General features: G+C 36.7%; 1 protein-coding gene across 1 annotated transcript in view; it reads right to left on the bottom strand.

Moving 5' to 3' along the window:
* PLA2G4A (phospholipase A2 group IVA) overlaps window positions 1–18,223 on the bottom strand; it is a 173,010-nt gene that overhangs the window by 48,225 nt on the left and 106,562 nt on the right. Inside the window, exons 8-10 of the mRNA XM_055582969.1 lie at window positions 15,588–15,724; window positions 6,726–6,948; window positions 5,708–5,822 (exon numbers count right to left, since the gene is read on the bottom strand). Coding sequence (XP_055438944.1) covers window positions 5,708–5,822; window positions 6,726–6,948; window positions 15,588–15,724 — 475 coding nt within the window. The remainder of the gene's footprint in view (window positions 1–5,707; window positions 5,823–6,725; window positions 6,949–15,587; window positions 15,725–18,223) is intronic.

Raw genomic sequence — 18,223 nt, 5'->3', positions numbered from 1 at the left:
TTAACCAAATCTAGTGTCTTTTTACTGCTCCCTGAAACATACCTTTGGCCTCCCTTCTGAGCATTTTCTTATACTGTTTTACACAAAGATGATGTTTCACCCCCAATTGGTAGATCTTTCCAAGTTCAACTTGAACCTGAGTTCTACCACTTTTATGAAGTCTTTCTTACAACTACACTAAATCTCTAATATCTTACATTTTATGTCAGGTCTATATACTCTAACAGACAATAGCATTTTGTGTGTATTTTTCTTGCCAATAGGAATGGAATTTTCTTGAGGAAGAGTACTATGTTTTTCTTCTGTAATGTCTGTTAAGGGACTTAACATGATGTGAAGTTGTAAATTGTGCTCAGTAATTGAAATTCACTGACAATGCAAATTAAAGTTTGAAATCCTATCAGAAATGTAGTGAAGTAGAGGAGTCAAAAATATGTAACCAATTAAACAACTAACGTTTATTTGTTTAAAGTCTTCAAAAGGTTAAAGTGTTTAAAACTTTTCTAAGAGAGAAGAAAAACATTCTCTAGTATTATTGAAATAAAGTTGATAAAACTTCTGTAAGCTAAGATAACAGGGATCTTTGACTTTTTATAATACAATTCAAATAATATTTTAACTTTTTTCCTGAATAGCCGATCCATTTTAATCCAAGCAAATTTTAACGGCATAAAGTATAGACATGTCTCTCTCTCTTTTTTTTTTCCCACAACTCAAGCTCTTTGAACTTTCATAACATGCCCCTTTGAATGTCTTATCTGCGTACAAAATCCACATAACTAATGCTTCATGGTTTTGTCCAACTCTGTTGGAAGAAACCACTTGAACCTCCTTATCATAGAAGCTTAACAATGAAGGTTAATGGGGCTTCTCTTATCTTGGTAACGATATCTCAGTTAGGCAGCTGGCCCAAATCAGGCACATTTATGTTGAAAGACTACTAATTGAACATAAAGTAGCCTTTTCCTACTCTAGATGAATCAAAAATATTCACTCGCTAAAATATTATTGTGAAGTCAAGTGGGCCTTAGAAAGCATCACTACGAACAAAGCTAGTGGAGGTGATGGCATTCCAGTTGAGCTATTTCAAATCCTGAAAGATGATGCTGTGAAAGTGCTGCACTCAATATGCCAGAAAATTTGGAAAACTCCGCAGTGGCCACAGGACTGGAAAAGGTCAGTTTTCATTTCAATCCCAAAGAAAGGCAATGCCAAAGAATGCTCAAACTACCGTACAATTGCACTCATCTCACGCGCTAGTAAAGTAATGCTCAAAATTCTCCAAGTCAAGCTTCAGCAATATGTGAACTGTGAACTTCCAGATGTTCAAGCTGGTTTTAGAAAAGGCAGAGGAACCAGAGATCAAATTGCCAACATCTGCTGGATCATCGAAAAAGCAAGAGAGTTCCAGAAAAACATCTACTTCTGCTTTATTGACTATGCCAAAGCCTTTGACTGTGTGGATCACAATAAACTGTGGAAAATTCTTAAAGAGATGGGAATACCAGACCACCTGACCTGCCTCTTGAGAAACATGTATGCAGGTCAGGAAGCAACAGTTAGAACTGGACATGGAACAACAGACTGGTTCCAAATAGGAAAAGGAGTACGTCAAGGCTGTATATTGTCACCCTGCTTATTTAACTTAGATGCAGAGTACATCATGAGAAACACTGGGCTGGAAGAAGCACAAGCTGGAATCAAGATTGCTGAGAGAAATATCAATAACCTCAGATATGCAGATGACACCACCTTTATGGCAGAAAGTGAAGAGGAACTGAAAAGCCTCTTGATGAAAGTGAAAGAGGAGAGTGAAAAAGTTGGCTTCAAGTTCAACATTCAGAAAACGAAGATCATGGCATCCGGTCCCATCACTTCATGGGAAATAGATGGGGAAACAGTGGAAACTGTGTCAGACTTTATCTTTTTGGGCTCCAAAATCACTGCAGATGGTGACTGCAGCCATGAAATTAAAAGATGCTTACTCCTTGGAAGAAAAGTTATGACCAATGTAGATAGCATATTGAAAAGCAGAGACATTACTTTGCCAATAAAGGTCCGTTTAGTCAAGGCTATGGTTTTTACAGTGGTCATGTATGGATGTGAGAGTTGAAGAAAGCTGAGCGCCAAAGAATTGATGCTTTTGAACTGTGATGTTGGAGAAGACTCTTGAGAGTCCCTTGGACTGCAAGGAGATCCAACCAGTCCATTCTAAAGGAGATCAGCCCTGGGTGTTCTATGGAAGGAATGATGCTAAAGCTGAAACTCCAGTACTTTGGCCACCTCATGCGAAGAGTTGACTCACTGGAAAAGACTCTGATGCTGGGAGGGATTGAGGGCAGGAGGAGAAGGGGACGACAGAGGATGAGATGGCTGGATGGCATCACTGGCTCGATGGACATGAGTCTGAGTGGACTCTGGGAGTTGGTGATGGACAGGGAGGCCTGGCATGCTGCGATTCATGGGGTCTCAAAGAGTTGGACATGACTGAGTGACTGAACTGAACTGAAAATATTATTCATTCTTTAATTATTTTACTGAGATTTTCTCTTGAGAATGGCCACTGAATGGAAGTATAGAATAAAAAGAGTAAACTGTGAAAATGCCCCAAGAATCATAACAGTAATAACAAAACTATTATATTTTAATGTTTTTTACACATTTAGTATATCCATATCTCATTCAATTGTCTTAATAGCTCTGTAAGATAAACTGATTTATTAATATCCTTTTTAATAATGAAAATAAGAATCAGAGAGAATAATAGACCCACTTAAGGTGTATATTTACCAAATAATTTCCAAGCATTCCAAGACTTCACAAGACACCAGCTGAAGGAAAACAAACAAACAAAACAACAACAACAACAAAAACAATTTATCATGCCCTTTTCTTTTCATATATGATAGAACGTGAATCAAGAGAAGTTCTAGATCCACAAGCTGGATTTAGAAACAGCAAAGGAACCAGAGGTCAAATTTCCAACATCCATTGGATCATAGAAAAAACAAGAGATTTATAGAAAAACATAAACTTCTGCTCTTTGACTACACTAAAGCCTTTGATTGTGTGGATCACAAAAACCATGGAAAATTCTTAAAGATACCAGACCACCTTACCTGCCTCTTGAGAAACTTGTATGCAGGTCAAGAAGCAACAGTTAGAACCAGACAGAGAACAACAGACTGGTTCCAAATTGGGAAAGGGGTACATCAAGGCTATATATTGTCGCCTTGTTTATTTAATTTCTATGCAGAGTACATCATGCAAAATGATGGGCTGGATGAAGCACAAGCTGGAATCAAGATTGCCAGGAGAAGTATCAATAAACTCAAAATGCAGATGACATCACCCTAATGGCAGAAAGCAAAGAGGAACTGAAGAACCTCTTGATGAAAGGGAAACAGAGAGTAAAAGAACTGGCTTAAACTCAATATTCAAAAAACTAAAATCATGGCATCTGGCCCCATCACTTCATGGCAAATAGATGGTGAAACAATGGAAACAATGACAGACTTTATTTTCTCAGGCTCCAAAATCACTGCAGATGGTGACTGCAGCCATGAAATTAAAAGATGCTTGCTCCTTGGAAGAAACACTATGACAAACCTAGATAGCATATTAAAAAGCAGAGACATTACTTTGCCAACAAAGGTCCATCTTAGTCAAAGCTATGGTTTTTCCAGTAGTCACGTATGGATGTGAGAGTTGAACCATACAGAAGGCTGAGCACTGAAGAACTGATGCTTTTGAACTGTGGTGTTGGAGAAGACTCTTGAGAGTCCCTTGGACTGCAAGGAGATCCAACCAGTCAATCCTAATGGAAATCAACCCTTAGTATTATTCATTGGAAGCACTGATGCTGAAGCTGAAGCTCCAATACTTTGGCCACCTGATATGAAGAGCCAACTCACTGAAAAAGACCCTGATACTGGGAAAGATTGAAGGCAGGAGGAGTAGGGGACGACAGAGGCCGAGATGGTTGGATGGCATCACCTACTCAACGGACATGAGTTTGAGCAAGTTCCGGGAGACAGTGCAGGACTGGGAAGACTGGCATGCTGCAGTCCATGGGGTTGCAAAGAGTTGGACATGATTGTACAACTGACAACAACAATGATATCTTTCACAAAATGTGGTTCCTTATTACTGCTGAGTATGCCATGATTATCCTAGAATCCTAGGATATCCTAGAATAAAATTGAATGTCTTATCTCCATCTGACAACTAAATTTGCTTACATATACAAATTCCATTCATCTTTAAAATCCAGACCTCTAACTTTTTTCATACAGTTTTCACAGAAGATTCCAAATTGTTAAGATTTACTGAAACTTCATTTGGGCTTACAATTAAGTTCTTCATGTACTTTATCTCATTTATTTAGCAAAAACTATGAGAATCTCATCTTCACTTTAACAGATGAGGAAACAGGCTAAATGATATCATAACTTGGCCAAGGAAACAGTGCATACTAGCATTCCGCTCTTCTTTTGCCTTAACTTCTCTAATAACTGCTGTTAATTTCTCAAACAAATTACTAGGTCTTACAGGAAAAGGGGAACATACTGTGGAGGGGAAGAGAGTTCATACTTCATGCCCTGAGCACTACATTCTACATCATCAGCAATCAGAGAAATCAATATTTTCATAAAAGGAACAAAGTATTTTAAGACTACTTACTTTGTATGTGGCAATCATTGAATCTTTCTGAAATTTTGTTTTTTCTTCTTTGAAGCAATGCTAAATATATCTCCCTCCCTCCCTAGGTTATAGTTAATATTGAATAAGATAATAAATATGATAAGTGCTTTCTGAACCATATGCATGAGAAATATTTTAGTCAAGATAATTGATAAACACTTGTTGAATGAGTGATTTCCAGGTGTACTGCTTTTATAAACTATTCCAAATCTTGCTTGAGGGTAGTCAGTTGAAGAAAAAGTGAGACTTGGAAAAAATGCAAAAGAATTCTAGATATAAACCTAGAATTAATTTCATGCCATTTACAATGATTTTTTTTTTAAGCTCATGATGTCACTAATGTCACTGAGGTACTTTTCCTAAAAATATAATGAACCCTCCCAGCCACAGCCATAGATGCCACCACACTGCAAACCAGGACTGCCAGTGGCCCCCAGAAAGAAGCAGAGAGTCATGTATTTTGAGAGCACCCACCAAGAAGCAGAGCTACAGAAGAAATAAATGTTTATATCTGAGACTTAACAGAATGAGGCACTTTATTCACCATCTGTCACAAATATAGACTGGTACTTTTAAGGTACTAAATTATAAAAATTAGAATAAAGTTTTAAATGATAAAATATGTCATGTAACCCAATTTAATGAACAGACAAGCAGCAAGCAACAAGATATGCATTGCCTAAAACAGGCAAGCTCTTTTGTTAAAAATCCTTAACAAATGGATAATTAAGATTGAATATTGATTACATTCATGATTTACTTTTTTATATCTCCTTTCCCACTGATTTGAATGAACATATATTAGTAGCTAGTTTCATAGGATAGCTCTACAACCAGAAAATTATCTAGTGTAAAATATTCTTAGATTTTCACATGTTTTTATGTTACAGAAAGTATATTAAAATAAGCAACTAAAATTGTTTATGATCGTCCTCTAAAGAAAATCATTAAGAACCACAGTTCCGAGTTTCCAGGAAATGTTTTGCAAGAGGAAATTCCATACCTGCAAACATCAGCTCTGAGACATCGGGTTTGACATGGAGACAGGTGAAAAGAGGCAGAGGACACTGCCCAGTATTGACTTTTTCCTTCAAACTACTCAGGGTAGTGTTCATTCTCTGTCCACAGAAGAAAGGAAAGGTTTTACATATATAAACTGTTACAGATAAGAAAAAAAAAATCTACATAAAATAGCGCTTCCAATCACGACCCTTAAAACTTTTATGATAAAAATTAGCCTTATTATTATCTAGAAATCTCTAATCCTGAAAAAAATAAAAACTCACTGGAATTAATTATCTTCATTCTGAAAAACAGCCATAACTCTGGGGACTATGTTGACATTTGAGCTGGAAAATGATTCAGCAGCGATGGAGCCCAGAAGGAATTTAGCCCCCAGATTCTCTGGCACAGGCTCCACCCGCCTACTTTATCTTCAGATAAAATATCACCCTATGGTCATGTGTCAAATGTGTTTCTTCCATGTGATTCATTCCTTTTGTTCTAGCTTTCTCCAGGCAACCTCCATTCTTCCTCTGCCACTTAAATATTACTTGTCCTCACCTCTTTATCTAAAAATATTGCTACTTGGGCAGAATGAGCAGTTGGTTAAAATGTGTAGCTTTCTAAAGAAAAAGAATACAAAAGTATTTCCCTATACATCAAAACTGACACATGGGGAGTTCCCTGGAAGTCCAGGGGTTAGGACTCCTCACTCAAACAGCTGAGAGTGAGGGTTCTGTCCCTGGTTGGGGAACGAAGATCCCAAAAGCCAAGCAGCACAACCACCACCAACAACAACATATAATTGACACACACAGCTAGAATAAATTAGTAGGCACAATTACAGCATGAAATGTAGACGAGTTACATCTGGCCGGGAGTATGTACTCAGTGCGTATTTACAGGATAATGGGAGCCAACTGACTTTTACAAAAATGCATCACATTTTGTTTTATTTAAAAATATGATATACATGGTCTTTTTGTCTTAAAAGGATTGTAGACTGAGACAGAGCTTACATTGTGAATTAGTGTTTCTCCTATTAACATCCCGAAGATATCAGTAAAGGTGACAGGTTGTCCAGAACTTTTTTTCCTCCATAAAGACTCAACATATCTTTTAATTTTCTGTGGTGTGAGAAGTAAAAGAGGGTTGTGGCTGACATTTTTCATTAGCTCTTTGTTAATCTCCTCTGGCCCTTTCTCTGGAAAATCAGGGTGAGAATATAAGGTCGACATATACCTGTAAAGAAAATAAAAGATAATCAGTAAGGATAAAGGGCATCACATAGTAAGTAGTCTCCAAAGAAAGCAGGCATCTTTGCTATCAGAAAAAGAAAGAATAATGGAAGTAGTTGATTAACTGATCTGATTGAAACTGCTGCTGCTGCTAAGTCACTTCAGTCGTGTCCGACTTTGTGCGACCCCAGAGACGGCAGCCCACCAGGCTCCCCTGTCCCTGGGATTCTCCAGGCAAGAACACTGGAGTGGTTGCCATTTCCTTCTCCAATGAATGAAAGTGAAAAGTGAAAGTGAAGCCACTCAGTCGTGTCTGACTCTTAGTGACCCCATGGACTGCAGCCTACCAGGCTCCTCCGTCCATGGGATTTTCCAGGCAAGAGTACTGGAGTGGGTTGCCATTGCCTTCTCCATCTGATTGAAGATATTAACTCATTTAAGAAAAGAATGCAAAAATCAGAAAATAGCTGGTCTACAATAGACGTAAAGAAGAGGTCTCAGAGGAAACACTGGACTTCCCTTGCATAGTCCAGAGGAGAGAATGCCAACTGGGCCAACTCTCCACTTTCTATTCTCCAGGAATGGGCATCCCTCTCTGATCAGCAGACACTGATGACACAACACATTGAGAGCCATGTGAATAAATGGGACTTTTCTGGATATAATGGGCTTTCCTGGTGGCTCAGACAGTAAAGAACCTACCTGAAATGCAGGAAACCTGGCTTTGATCCCTGGGTCAGGAAGATCCCCTGGAGAAGGAAATGGCAACCCACTCATTTTTGCCTGGAGAATTCCATGGACAGAGGAGCCTGGTGGGCTATAGTCTCTGGGATCCCAAAGAGTTGGTCACGACTGAGCAATTAACACTTCACTTTTTTTTTCCAGTATATAATACTAGCCAAGCAATCTGATAATTTCACTTTTCATGGTGATTATCTATAGGTAGAGAATGTGCTATCCAGACTATTGTGCATGCCTAATTTTCCTGATATGTGTGGTTTTTGTTTTAATTGTCCATTGGCCAACGAGACAAAAATCCCAAGTCTTGCCAACTGTAAGTCTCAGAATTTCTGAGCATACAAATCTAATGGTGAAATCCTAGAGAGAATAGTGCTGTCAGGTAAACACTTTCTTATGAAGATTCTGGCACCAGTCATTTGGCCACTTAAGGTGATGCTGGAAATCAACATGTAGCTTAGTATTTGATACTGAGATGATAAATGAAGTTACAGTCTTCCTGGAAACCAGTATCTTTACTACCGTAGCTCTCATACTAAATATTAATTATTAGTTTTCTTAACTGTCTCCCTTAATTAGTTATGATCACCATCAGGGAAAGCTTTACTTATTTATATCTGTTTTTATCTCAATGATTAGCCAATGCCCAGTATATGACAAGCATGCTTGTTCTGAACTGTTGAACTGAGAGCACAAAATAATGAAATATTCCACCACTTCATCCAACCAAAGAGAATATAGTGAATATATTTAAATCTCCTGTTTCCTTATATTCAAGTCAAATTGCCACCACAATGATTTATTTTCCCTTCATACAGGGGAGAAAACTAACTCTGGTATGTTCTAGGCCTGAGCAGGCTAATTGCTCATCAGCTATTGTCTTGAAGACTTGTGATAGCTTTCAATTCTTCTATTTTAAAGATAAGCAGAGGATTGATGAATTTAAATAGCATGTTCACAGTTCCCCAGTTAATAACAGAAGAACTCAAATTTAAATTTGTCCTCTCCCCTGATAGGTTTTATTTCTTAAAAAATCTTTAAAATGATTTCAGGTTTTAGAGACCAAATGATTCCCACTACTCATTGAATTGGAATTTTTTGCTGGATTCAGAGTTATTTAGAGACAAACTGAGATTAACCATAACTTAACAAATGAAGAGTGATTATAGACTGAATATGGAACATATGCTCTGCAAAAAAATTAAAAATTCTTAAAAGAGCTTTATTACACAAACATTTCTTAACATTAACGTTAAGGATTCTTAACATTTCTCATAACATGCAATAGTATCGCTGACTCAATGGACATGAATCCGAGCAAAATCCAGGAGATAGTGAAGGGCATGGGAGCCTGGCATGCTGCAGTCCATGGGGTCACAAAGAGTCAGACACAACTTAGAGACTGAAGACAACAACAAAAATTAAGTCAAACAGGCTTACTCTGAACTCAAGCCTGGTATAATTAACAAATATCTACTAAAAATATAGCTGACATTGCTAGAAAGATGGAGAGTCCATTCATTTCTATAGCTACTCCAAGGGTCTACTACATGATTCATCTATATAAACTAAAGATCCAATTCTGGACCTCATCATACTTTTCAATAAATGCACATATTGGTGTAATGATATTGGTTTATATTTAAAGATACAATAAAAATGGAAAAACAAAAATTCTCTTTGAGTCTCTAAGTGTCAGTTCTGGAACTATTCAGAATGTGTTTCATCCTTTATGACAACATTAAGAAATTTTTTATTGGTCTCACTTATTATCAAGAATAAGTTCTACATCCATGGACCACTGGCTTGCCCTTAACTTATAAAAAATGTATATTATGTAACTCTGCATTGTTTGGATTTAGCCTTGAATTCTAGAAAACTTAAACCTAAGCCTATATCTCATGCCTCCCAAAGCTATAGGTTATAACATGAATTTTTAATTTAATTTATAGTTCTATACATATATACATACAACACACATATATTGATACTTTTTTCCCACTTCTATCTTTATGGTATGAAATCCAGTTTTACTTTACTTGTAAAACTACATTAAATCATTTCCTTAATGAAGCAGGATTAAAAACAAGGAAAAGGAAAAAAATCTACATAATGTCAGTAGAAATCAACTCAGTCACAGAATAATTTTTTTAAAGGTAGGTGAAAAGGAAACAATATGATAATTCTGTTATTGGAAGTTGTTTTTAACAGTTCAGCAGAAAGATGTAATTACTCAAATCTCATTTACATTACTTAAGACTTCTCTATATTTAGTTGGTCTTTCAATGAATTAATGTATGATTTTAACAAGCATCTTAGCCTCATAAATTTCCTCCAGAAAAACCTGGAGCCTCCTCTTTTTTTGTTCTTTCCTCCCAATGTTAGCCACTGGATCTAGATTGAAAATCCTTCCTCTTAGTTTAAGGGATTGCTCAAAATCTAGGACTTTGTGCCACAATTTCAGACATAGGTCTTTATAAGAGGTCAAATGTATATGGACGTCAGCTCAATTCTCTGTTTTTGCTCTGTGTAGAATGGCTGCAGTCCATTTTATGCTATCTAAAGGTTGAAGTTATCTCATTCACATAGGGAGTCTCTTTCCCCTTTCTTTCTTCCTCTCTCATGAGAAGGTTGGCTCAAGTATACAAGTCCCATTGAGAGACAGAAAGACCTAGAACACCTCAACCATTTGCACTGGAGCTAATGTTCTCTGTTGTTCATTATTTATAAGCCAATTTCCCTTAACAAGTGTGAATTGGATAGACCTTTGATGACATCATTGCGGTGACATCTATGACTTGAATTTTTGCTTTGGTGATGGCTAAAAATGGAATAGAGGGCAATGGTCAATTTTCCTAAAATAACTTTTTTTTTAACTTTTGTATTCACCTTTATGTTTTTCAACATATTTATATGATGGGACACCTCATTCTCTCCATATGAATGCCTTTTAGGCTAAATACAAATTAAAAAAACAAAGAAACAAAATTATTCCAGAAAGCAAGGAATTCTCAGCTCAATTCCTGATGCCAAATCACAGAGTTAATGTTTTAAAATATTAGTGCCTGGTGCCTCAGGATCTTTCTAATCATAATCTTCAGGGATAAAGATTTAGAATTTCTATGCTTAAAAAGTTCCAGAAGTAAATCTCATATGTAACTAATGCTGCTCATGTCTTGACAGGGCCCTCGACACTGTGAAGCAAATATCCTGAAACCCTAAAGAAATTCTTAGATTAATTTTTCCCCAAAATGCAATTACTTATGCAAATCTTCATTTAGTCATTAAATATGGGACAAGTGGGAGAGGTTCATTGGCATACAAAATAAGCATATTCCCCACCTCAAACAGCATATTTTTTCTAACATAATTTTCATCTTTTAGTCTACCATTTCTTATGGGTCAATTTCTATTAAAATTGGCTCATTTTTCAATGTCCCACAGATTCTTCAGACTATAAGCTGAAAGTTTTCATTCTTGAATTTCATTTTATAGCTTCAAATCAGGTCTTAATGGTCTATAGATACAGAACTGTTCTCATTTTTCCTTTCAATGATAATGACATACAAATACAGCAGTCAATATCCAATAGTCTAGCAATCCCACTACTGGGCATATACCCAGAGAAAACCATAACTCCAAAAGGCATGGTTCACTGAAGCATTATTCACAACAGCCAGGAGTGAGTGAGTGAAGTCGCTCAGTCGTGTCCGACTCTTTGCGACCCCGTGGACTGTAGCCCACCAGGCTCCTCTGTCCATGGGATTCTCCAGGCAGGAATACCGGAGTGGATTGCCATTTCCTTCTCCAGGGGATCTTCCCGACCCAGGGATCAAACCCTGGGTTGATCCCATTGCAAGGTCTCCCGCATTGCAGGCAGACGCTTTAACCTCTGAGCCACCAAGGAAGTCAACCTAAATGAGCCAGGACATGGAAGCAACCTAAATGGTCATCAACAAGTAATGAGTAAAGAAGATGAATACAGATACAATGGAATATTATTCAAACTATAAAAAGGAATGAAATTGGGTCGTTTGTAGAGACATGGATGGACCACCTGGAGACTGTCACACGGAGTGAAGTAAGTCAAAAAGAAAAACAAGTATCATATATTAATGCATATATGTGGAATCTAAAGAAATGGTATTGAAGATCTTATTTGTAGACCAGAAATAAAGATACAGACGTAGAGAGGAAACACAGAGACACCAAGGGAGGGAAGGAAAGGTTGGGATAAATTGGGAGATTGGGATTGACATACATACATTATTGATGGCATGCATAAAATAGATAACCAATGAGAACCTACTGTGTAGCACAGAGAACTCTACTCAATACTCAGGGCTGACCTAAATAGGAAAGAAATCCAAAAATAAAAAGAGGGGATATATGTATACGAATAGGTGATTCACTTTTCTGTACAGCAAAACTAACACAACATTGTAAAGCAACTCTGCTCCAATAAAAATTAATTTATTAATAAAAAAAAGGAGAAAAAAATCAACAGCCCTTTGATACTCCAGATGAACAGCTGAGCTGAGGGAGAGTGCTGTGTTCTCTGAGTAAGAGCACACAGGCTTACTGTCACCAGTTCACTCAGGCCAGTTCTCCTGGTTGGCTGATGCTTCTATGTAATGAATAACAACCATCATCCAAAAATCATTTCAGAAATAATTACTATCGAGGTAGCAGCAATTACAAGAGAAGCTTCTGTCTTACATAAAGTTCTCTTCAGAAAACATTACATATGTCTTACATAAAGGTCTTTTCATAAAGCTCTCTCACAGAAAACATTATGGGAGGTCCCAGCCTTCTCCAGATATTCCTGTATTACCTAACTTGTGCCAGGGAATGGTCATGTATCAGCAGAATATAAAAACTTACACAAGAGTGTAATTTGTTTTTCCAAGTCTTTCCGAATCCTTTCGTTTGAACTGTCTACCTTCTTAACCTATACTTTTCAAAAGAAAACTGTTAAAATGAATCATCCTGACCACTTTTTCTTTTGTCTCAAGAAGTATGTCTTTTCCATGGTTGACAGCTGTTTATCTTGTCCCTATCTTGTCTCTGCCCAGATCTTTCTATCCATGATCCATCTGTTTCTTTATCTTTCATCTATCCCTCTACACTATTTCCTTTATCTCAGACTTCTACATAAACACTCTAGTCGCTTATTTTCTGAAAACAAAACAAAAACATTTCCTGGGTCCTATATTCCCCTTCTTGAAATAGTAAACGGCTCCTATTAAGGTTCATATTCCCACCTTTTTTCCTTTCATATTCTATTCATTTCTTATTGGTAATTTCATGATCAAAGGTGCCCTTCATTTACCTTATCTACTTTAATTTTTGCTAAAACCATGAAAACTCTAAACCCAGTTCTAAGCGAAGCTTCTCACAGATTTTTGCTCTATTAAAATACACACTACTTGTGAAGCACGCCCCATCCTTGACTACTTTGCACTGTCTGTTATTGCTTGTTTTCTTCTTCTTCTTCTTTTTTCGGCCCACTAACATTTTGGATGTTTTGGAGATCTACAAATGGAATGACTGATGATAATAACTGAAGTGGCAGAAGGTTATGAAATTACTAAGGGAAGATGCGTAAATATAATAGAACAAAAGGGAGGTCCTGGAGAAAAGCTAATTTAAAGGGGAAAAGTAGTAGAAGCAGAAAAAACAACAGTGAAGAGAGGGCAATCAGAGAGGATGGCGGGGGGCAAGCTAGGTGGGATCTGAAAGAGGGACAAAGTGTGTGAAATGTCTCAACTCCCAACCTCATCTTCCCAGACTCCCTGCAAAAGTCAAGGAAAATAACTTCTAAAGACACCATTATATTTGGAAATTATGTGGTCTCCAGGTAAAAAAGGACTGTAAGAATTTTAGGAGTGCACGCATGTGCATGCTCAGTTACTTTATTCATGTCTGACTCTTTGTGACCCTGTGGACTGCAACCCACCAGACTCCTCTGGCATGGGATTCTCCAGGCAAGAATACTGGAGTGGGTTGCCATGCCCTTCTCCCGGGAATCTTCCCAACCTAGGAACCCACATTTCCTGTGTCTCCTCCACTGCAGATAGATTCTTTACCTGTTGAGCCATCTGGGAAGGCCTTAGGAGTACATGGCCTTTAAGGAAATAGAATAAATAAAAGAAAGCTAATCTGAGGAAATCAGACACTAATGGATAGAGCAGAAATGCTGTACATATAAAACAGTGACCTACAATATTTAAATGATTGGGCTGTAATATTTAAAATTCCCTTGATTATTCTTTATTCAGAACCCTGAAAGTATTTTAGATGCGTCCCTAAATGTATAACCAAAGCAATGACTGAAGCTCTAATTAAGCCCAAATATACACCATTACACCCTGCAAATACCACTGAAGGTCTGGTCTTTCTCTATTAGATGACTTTAAGAAGACAAGTTTCTTGCAATGTATTAGTCAGTGCTGGACCAAAGGGATCTAAAAAAAAATAACGATTAGATAAAGAAAATTATCTGAAGAGTAATAATAAAATGCTTGAGTAGGTGAAGTTAATCTAAGGGTCCAAGTTTTTCCATCATATTCATATTACTCATTAAACAGGCAGGTGCCTGCTCTTTCCTTCAAGGGAAGGAATAATGATGGGCTACACCCTTCTTTCAAAAGAGATAAATCATGTTGAGGGGACAGACAAAATAGATGGCAATCATGGTTTTAGGTTCCTGTTTTTCAGCTAAAGAATCTGGTTCAAATATTTAAGAAACTATAGATTCTTTAGGTAGAATAGACAGATGTACAAGAGAAGGTTACGGTTGAGTTGAAAGAATCCAGAATAGGGGGTGGAAACCCTGAGCTTCTATGTTGGCTCTGCTATGATTTGGACAAATCACTTGACTTCTGAGTCACATTTTCTTTGCTTGAAAAGCGAAGAAGCTCACAGCCAACTCACGGGATGAGAAGATACAGAAATTTTAAAATACAGACATATATAATATATATTGTAATTATATAATATATACCTATATATATTATATAATATATAATAATATATAATATAATTATATAATATATACTTATATAATACTTATGTTATATAATTACATACAATATAATATTATAAAAGATAAGTTTTACCACAGGCTGAATGACTAAAAGGCCTTGTAAACCATTCTGTAATAGGTGATACTTTTATTTGAGACAGCTAAGCAAGACACTTGATTTTCAATGTGCTTGTGTGAGGTAAGCACACCAAAAGGTACATAGTATCATCTTTGAAAATGTTTTACAATATATTTTTGAAAAGGCAGACCTACAGTATACAAATATTTACAAATATTATACATACTGATGCCTTAACTCCATCCAAATTTAGTTGAACTTAGATATATTTAAAGGATTAATTTCATAATTAGTCAGATATAAATCACTGAAATTTATTGCATTTATTCATTCAAAAGTTGTTTTCCTTCTTCTGTATACTAATGTATCTTGCATTTCACTCTATTTGCCCTAAAGAAGAAAATGAATACCTAGTGAATCATGTAGACTTAGACATGATCACTGCAAGATTACAAATCAGTAAATTATAGGAAGATTAAATTAATTATGGGTGGAGTACGTTATTCCACTTATGAGATTTTTCTATAGAATTATTTCAATTGATCTATTTTTTGTTTTAGGTTTAACTATTACATTTTAAGTCACAGATGGCTTTAAAGGGAGCAAACTTATGATGAGAGTCATCAATAGGTATGAATTTGTCTTAAAAATATTTTTAAGAAACAAATTTCTGCATCAAGCTGGAATATTTCAGTAATTTGAAGTTAATGTCAACTTTTAAAACACTCTTTTCTGGTTTCAGGTAGATAAATGCTAAGCATTTAGGATGATAAAGCCAAGATGTAAAATGCATACTAACCATGTGGATCCAGAAAGACCAGCAATGTAGGTAGCACAGTCCAAAATCCCTGACTCATACAGTGCCTTCATCACACCAGAGAATCCTACCATGGCTCGAAATCCCCCACCTGAGCCCAATATGGCCACCACAGGCACCTGGAATGATGAAACACAGGGTTATTTATCAAATAAAATCGTAAAATATGTCATGCTCATTTCCATTTTGACATGTCCCACATTTGGTAATAAGAGATAATAAGTTTACTCATATTTTGATATTATCTAACTGTTAAATATAAAATAATGTTTAAGAAAATTAAGAATTAAAAAAAAAAGAAAATCAAGAATTAATGTCTGTTAGATAGCAGACATTATTAAAAAGGACAACTAACCCTACTTGAAAACAACAATAATAGCAACAGCAGTCCTTTATATTTGCTTGACTCTTTGCAGTTTGGGGCTTGCTTTGGGGTGTACTTTTTGTTTTAATTGATCCTTTCAAAATTGCTGTAAATGAGCAAAAACAGTATTTGGTAATTTTGCAGATGGAAGTTCTGAAAGGATGCTATTACTTATATAAGATCCATTAGCTGGTAATCTATAGTTGAGGAAGCACCTTGCCTTCTTGGTCCAGAATTCTTAGCGATCCTTTATGCTGACCCACTTCAAAAAATATGCTATTATTTAAGCCATCAAAAAGAATGTAATCATCTTAAAGACATATAAAATTTATTTCTTCTATCTTTAATTCATTCATCAATCTGATTAAGTGACCTTTATGTTTCAGGCATCCCCACAGTGGATCTGGGGAATATAGTTAATTTAAGTGAGGCAGAAATGTAATAGTAATTATGACAAGAACAACAAAAAAAGGAATAGATGACATTCAGTGAGCTCTTATTATCTGGTTGGAATTGTTCTCAATATTTTGTAGACATTGCCTTATTTAATCCTCAGGAAATCCCTATGAGATTTCTGTTTTACAAGTGAGGAAACCCACGCCTTGAAAACTTGTGTTAAGTGTCACGCAACCAATAAGTAGCAGAATTGAGTCAAGAGTCACACACTCAACGTGTCAGCATGCCTTAAAGTCAAGTGCTTCAGGCTGGCAGCACATCAGGTCCAGAAGGTGTGGTCAGTTTTAATCAGAAGGACTGGAGTGGTGGAGAAAGCTTCACAGACAAAGAAACCTGAGCTTGATGTTAAAGATGCAAAATTATTCCATAGGGAGGGATAAAGACAAGGGAGAAGGCTGTTCTGGGGAATGGGAACAGCATAGGCCAATGAAGAGTACTTGCAGCGAAACAGAGAGGCATAGACTGTCTGTAACATGACTGAAATACAAGTGTGTTTATTTGGAAAACTTGTGTAGAGTCATGCAACCAATAAGTAGCATGGTTGAGTCAAGAGTCATACCCTCGGCCCTGGTAGTATGCCTTATCTCACGTGTGCATAGCTTTCAGGGGGCCCACAAAGTCAAAAGTCTTTTCACCATAACAAGAAGATCTTACTTTCCTTCTTTCAATCTCATTTTCTCATGAATGTAAAATGGAATTTTCCAGAGACTATATGATATTAGATATAGCAACAGTTTGAATTTAAAAACACATATAAGAATAACCTGCATTGAGTTTCAAGCACTTAAATCCTAAAGCTTGGGTGTTCACTCACCAGTGGGATAAATATAGATATTCGTGACACCATTTTTTGAGAACTAAAAGGACCAAAAAGGCTATAGAATTCTTACATATAGAAAGGGAAGTCTATAGGGGTTAGGTCTTACTGGAGGCAGAACAGTGAATGGCAGGACAACCAGAACTGATTTCCTAATCCAGAGCTCTTCTGCAGTACTTGGTGGCTATCAAATTTCAAGCCAATTGAAGCCCTCATTCATGAAAACACAGAGCAATGAAGCAATTGAAATGGCTTTGAACCTGTGTATACTTAGATGAACAGAATGCTCTGAAACATAGTTTTTAAATTGTAAATAAAGTAAAATATATAAGTTCTGAAAAACTTACATGGAGAGGGATGAAAGCTAAGATAGGAAACTAAAATGGGTTATAAAGTGGGCGAATGGAGTATAATACAGTATTAAGAGTAGTTGTAAGGATGCCAGTTAGAAATTAGGAGAAGGGATTTGAGTTAGGCCTTGAATGAAGGGCTGAGTTTATAGGTACTATAATAATAATGATAATAATAAAACGATTTACTGTTACTATGTGCCAAACACTAGATAACTTTCCTGGTGACTCAGACAGTAAAGCATCTACCCGCAATGTGGGAGACCTGGGTTCAATCCCTGGGTCAGGAAGATCCCCTGGAGAAGGAAATAGCAACCCACTCCAGTACTCTTGCCTGGAAAATCCCATGGATGGAGGAGCCTGGTAGGCTACAGTCCATGGAGTTGCCAAGAGTCGGACAAGACTGAGTGACTTCACTAAAATAGCCACAAATAAGAAAAGGTATGTGATTCTGAGATGAAAAGATCAGTCTTAGTAGTAGGACTATACTAGGGAGCTAGGAAAAAAAGATTATGAAAGACTTAAAGGGAAAAAAATGTCAGGGTTGATATTTTAGAAGGTGGAAGACTATTTATATTCAAAAATTATGTGGGGGCCTTTAAGTCTGTTGATTTGGTTACTTGCAACACTG

The sequence above is a fragment of the Bubalus kerabau genome, chromosome 5 (assembly GCF_029407905.1).
Source record: "Bubalus kerabau isolate K-KA32 ecotype Philippines breed swamp buffalo chromosome 5, PCC_UOA_SB_1v2, whole genome shotgun sequence".
Classification (NCBI taxonomy): Eukaryota; Metazoa; Chordata; class Mammalia; order Artiodactyla; family Bovidae; genus Bubalus; species Bubalus kerabau.
The sequence above is the reverse complement of the archived record's forward strand: the minus strand, read 5'-3'. Positions and strand labels throughout refer to the sequence as shown.